At 55.1% G+C, this 4,683-nt stretch overlaps 1 protein-coding gene across 1 annotated transcript in view; it reads left to right on the forward strand.

The window, feature by feature from the left end:
* IRAK1 (interleukin 1 receptor associated kinase 1) overlaps window positions 1-3,290 on the forward strand; it is a 10,886-nt gene extending 7,596 nt beyond the window's left edge. The window contains exon 14 of the mRNA XM_040626869.1: window positions 2,238-3,290. Within this exon, the coding sequence (XP_040482803.1) occupies window positions 2,238-2,299 (62 nt within the window). The 3' untranslated portion in view covers window positions 2,300-3,290. The remainder of the gene's footprint in view (window positions 1-2,237) is intronic.
* Window positions 3,291-4,683: the final 1,393 nt, after the last annotated feature.

Here is a 4,683-nt window from a genome sequence, read left to right on the forward strand (position 1 = left end):
GGGGGGGGGGGGGGGGGGGGGGGGGGAGGCGGGATGGGGGAGAGGTGGTAAGGACAGAAAGCGGTTGAGACTCTGGCTGCCTGTGGTGGGTGGTGGCTTATTAGAAACCCCATATTCCTGGTGCTGCCCATGGCACCTGCCAGACCTCTTTCTGGAGACACAGTCTCCAAACATTTTTAGCTTGCCCTTCAGTTCTTCTTAGGGTGGCTGGAGCCCCCTGCTAAACCCCACCTGGTAGGTAGATTAGAAGCAAAGGGCCTTTACTGCGCCCCCTTCTGGGTGCACTGCACCACTGCATCTGCTTTTTTTTCCTGTCCCCTCCCTGACCCTCACCTCTTTCCCTCTGACAGTTGAGAATGGACAGGCCCCATTTGAGGGCAGTAGGGCAGTGAGATTTGCTTTCCAGAAGATGGAGAAAAGCTATTCTCAGTCCTTCATTTTAGTGGCCATGATTTCTCAACATTCCTTGTGACAGGGATAAAGAAGCAAGGGACAGAGCTTTCCCAGCTTTGTGGTCCCTGCAGCCCCCAGGAAGCCCAAGCCCCAAGACAGGCCACAGATGACCTGGAGCAGCCCTGTGGTATGACCACGGTGTGCTGGGGCAGGGCCCTCTTACGTGAGGACTGTGATTGTTCTGAGTGGCCTGCCCGTGGAGCTGGGGAGAGCCCCACCCAGGCCATTCACCTGAGAGCCCTCTCTCTCCTCACAGGTGTATGAGAGTCTGGAGAAGCTGCAGGCAGCCATGGCAGGACCAGCCTTGGAGCCAGAGGCTGCCAGCCACGGCCCCTCTTCCCCACAGGAGAACTCCTACATTTCCCTCACTGGCAGTGCCCCAAGTGGTGCCAGTCCACTGCAGCCCCTGGCGGTTCCCTCGGGAGCACCAGCCCAGGCTCCAGAGTGGCTCCAGAAAGGCCCCAACCAGCCTGTGGAGAGTGACGAGAGTGTGTCTGGCCTGTCTGCTGCCCTGCATTCCTGGCACCTGAGCCCAAGCTGCCCCCCAGGCCTGGCCTTGCCAGGCGGCACTGGGCAAGGGGCCACCGTGTGGGCCCCAGCACCCCTTGGGCAGGCCAGCTGTACTCAAGGGGGCGCCATCCAAGAGTCAAGCTGGGGAAGTGACCCAGGGCCCCAGCTGACAGCTATGGAAGGTAGCTGGGGACAGGTGCCCAGAAGAGGGACCAGGGGCCTCTTTTGGTGACAGTCCCCATACTCCCTGCCCCCAGCCTTGTGGGAGGTGAGAACTGGGGGCCTGCTCTTAATCTCACTCTGTCCTTAGCAAGCTCCAGGCCCTGACCTTCAGGTGGGTGAGAAGAGGCCAGGAGCTCACTTCCTGAAAGCTGGGAACAAGGAAGGCTTTATTCAGGACTGGGTTCCTGGCCTCGCCAGGAGCTGGGGCAACAGCATGGCCCCTTCCAGGCCTTTCCTTCAGAGACAGCATGGAGAACTTCTGTCCCAAAGGGGCAGGGAGCTAAGCTGGGGGCTGGGAAGAGCCGTGAGGTGAGCAGCGTCACTGAGGAGTTCCCAGGGCCCGCGGCCCCGGCAGCTGAGAGGGTGCTCTCTCTGCCCCAGGATCGCTCTGGAGCAGCCCCGCGTCATCGCAGCCGCCGCGGATTGTCATCAACCCGGCCCGACGGAAGATGGTGCAGAAGCTGGCCTTGTATGAGGATGGGGTCCTGGACAGCCTGCAGCTTCTGTCCTCGAGCTCCCTCCCAGGTACCCCGGGACTGGCCGCTATGGGGCCGGAGGCTCGAGGGACAGGGCTCGGACCCCAGAGGGGCCCCTGCTGCTCCGTGTGCCCTCTGCAGCTAGATGGCCAGCCTCCAGGGCCGCTCGGGCACGCTTCCTCATGCCAGCCCCGAACAGCAGGGGGTTTGTTCCCATCGGGCATGGACAAGGCCTCTGCTCCCTGAGGGCGTGGGACAGCCCTTCTAACGATGGCTAGAAGCCCAGCCTGCCCCCCACGTCTCCCCCGGGAAGTTATGTATTCCGGACAAGGCCTTGTTCGAGCTCCCTCACCACCTCCTGACAACAACACCTTCCCTTAGCCTGGGGGTGTCAGCCCCCCCCATTTGCTTCCAGAACATCCGAAGCTCCAGCAGGTACTTTCCCTTCTAGGTGCTATTTGAAGAAGTGCTGCTTAAGAATAGAGACCCCTAATTCCAGAGACTGCCCGGGAGCTGAGATGGAAGGCTTCTGCGGAGCCTCCCCCATTCATTAACTAGCATTTCTTCCTTCCGCAGGCCTAGGTGTGGAACGCCAAAACAGGCAGGGGCCCGAAGAGAGTGATGAATTTCAGAGCTGATCTGTTCACCTGCAGATTCCCCAAACCTGGAAGTCAAAGTTCTCATAGTCGGAAGTTCTCATGGCTCTCGAATCCTCAGCAGCCCGTGGGCAGTGGGGGGTGGGGGCCTCCTCCTCACAGGGGAGAGCAGGTGGTGGCCCCAGCTGCTCTAGGGGTGTGGGCACAGGCTGGGCTCCGAGCCACCCCGGCCAGCTGCTAAAAGCTGTCAGTAGGGCAGGACATCTCAAAGGCCTGCCTTCATTCCAGCATTTGGGGGACAGGAAAGCTGTTATCGTCGGAGGGGCACACAGCTGTGGGAGGAATGCGTGTGTGAGGGCTGCTGGTTGAACAGGCCGGGGAGGAAAAGGGAGCAGGGAGCTGGCTCCCCTAAGAGCTGGGCAGGGCAGCCCTTAGCCCTTCTCTTTGGACTTAGGGACTGCTCTGTAGATCAGAGCATATGAGGCCTGGGGCCCTCCCAGCCACTCATGACTTGGCAAAGTAAGGTATGGCCGTCCTATGGTTCAGTTCACGAATGAGACACCCCAGAGAGCCCAGCAGTGTCCTCTCATCAGGCCTGTGTCTGCAGGCTGCACCAGGGACCCGGGAGTGAAGCCTAACGTGATGGCCTGCTGGCCAGGCCACCCCTGGGAGCACCCACCGACAGGTGCCAAGCCAGGTCAGGCTCCAGAGGCCACTGGGTTGGTCCCAGGGCCAGACACTGATGATGAGAGAGGGGCCACTACCCCAAGGTTGGGCTAGGCCCAAACCTGGTGTTACCCAGACAGTGAGAAGCCCCAGGAAGGTGGGGAGTTGGAAGCAAGGCACAGAGGGAGGAAGAAGAAAATGGGACTCACATTTTGAAAGGCAAGTCAGGTTTCATGTAATTGTCTTGGAAAGTAGCACAGGCTTACGATGACAAGTCTGCGGTCACAAGTCACACTACGTGCCCCCCCCGAAGCTAGGCGTCGGTGAAGTCCAAGTTGTCCAGGAGGAATAAAAGCTTACGTCTCAATCTCTGGCTGTACTCGCTTGAGTCTTTGCGGTGCTTTTCATCTCAGGGTTCCTTACTCTTCAGCCCCAACATCAGAAGCACTCCCCCGCCCCCCACTAAACAAATCCTCTCAAGGCTCTTGTCTCCACACCCATGTGGTTTTTATGGGTTTCGATGCTATTGTAAATTGTATCTTTATTTCATTTTCTTTCTTTTTTTTGGTGAAGTAGGGGGAGCAGAAAGAGAGGAAGAGTGAGAATCTCAGGCAGGCTCCGTGCACAGCGTGTGAGCCCGACTCGAGGCTCGATCTCACAACCCTGAGATCATGACCTGAGCCAAAATCAGGAGTCCGACACTCAACCGACTGAGCCACCCAGGTGCCCCTTTATTTCATTTTCTCACTGATCATCGATACTTACTGGAAATACAATTGAGCTTTTTTTAAACTTTATTTATTTATTTATTTTTAAAGATTTTACCCATTTCAGAGGGGGAGAGAGAGCACAAGCAGGGGGAGGAACAGAGGGAGAAGTGGACTCCCTGCTGAGCAGGGAGCTCAATGTGGGCTCGATCCCAGGACCCCGAGATCATGACCTGAGCTGAAGGTGGTCGCTTCACTGACTGAGCCCCCCGGGCGTCCCCTGCAATTGACTTTTTAATAACGGCTTTGCATTATGTAGGCTTGCTTAAATTCATTTATTAGCTCTAGTAGGTTCTTGTTTTATTTTTTGGTGCCAAAATTAAGGAATGGACCAAGCTCTAGTCGTTTTTTTTGAGTAAACATCTTGGAATAGTCTACGTACACAATCGCTTCTTCTGGAAATAAAGGTAGTTACCACTTCTTTTCCAATCTGTATGCCTTTCCATTCTTTTTCTTGCCTTACTGCACTGGTTAGGGCCTTGAACCAAATGTTGTATAGAGGTGGTGAAAATGCACATCCTTGCCTTGTTCTCAAACTTGGGTGCAAAATGTTGTCTTTTGTTCTGTCTTTTACCATTGCTAACCTCTCTTGGGAATTTTTGCATCTATGTTCATGAGGGATATTGACCTGCAGTTTTCTGGTAATGTCTATCTGGCTTTGGTATCAGGGCCCTCATAAAACAAAATTGGAAAGCGTTCCCTTCTCTTATATTCTCAAAGGGCTTGTGTACTTCACAAGTGTTAGTTCAGTATTTTGATGGATTCACCAGTGAAGTCATCTCCACCGGGAGTTTTCTTTGTGAAGGTTTTGAATCATAAACTCAATTCCTTTAGGGCCGCCTGGCTGGCGCAGTTGGTAGAGTGCAACTGTTGATCTTGGTTGTAAGTTTGAGCCCCATGTTGGGTGTAGAGATGACGTAAAAACAAAATCTTAAAATTAAATTCCTTCAGATATTGAGCCATTCAGATTTTGTTTCTTCCTGTGTCTATTTC

Source organism: Ursus maritimus (genome assembly GCF_017311325.1).
Source record: "Ursus maritimus isolate PB19 chromosome X unlocalized genomic scaffold, ASM1731132v1 scaffold_X1, whole genome shotgun sequence".
Classification (NCBI taxonomy): domain Eukaryota; kingdom Metazoa; phylum Chordata; class Mammalia; order Carnivora; family Ursidae; genus Ursus; species Ursus maritimus.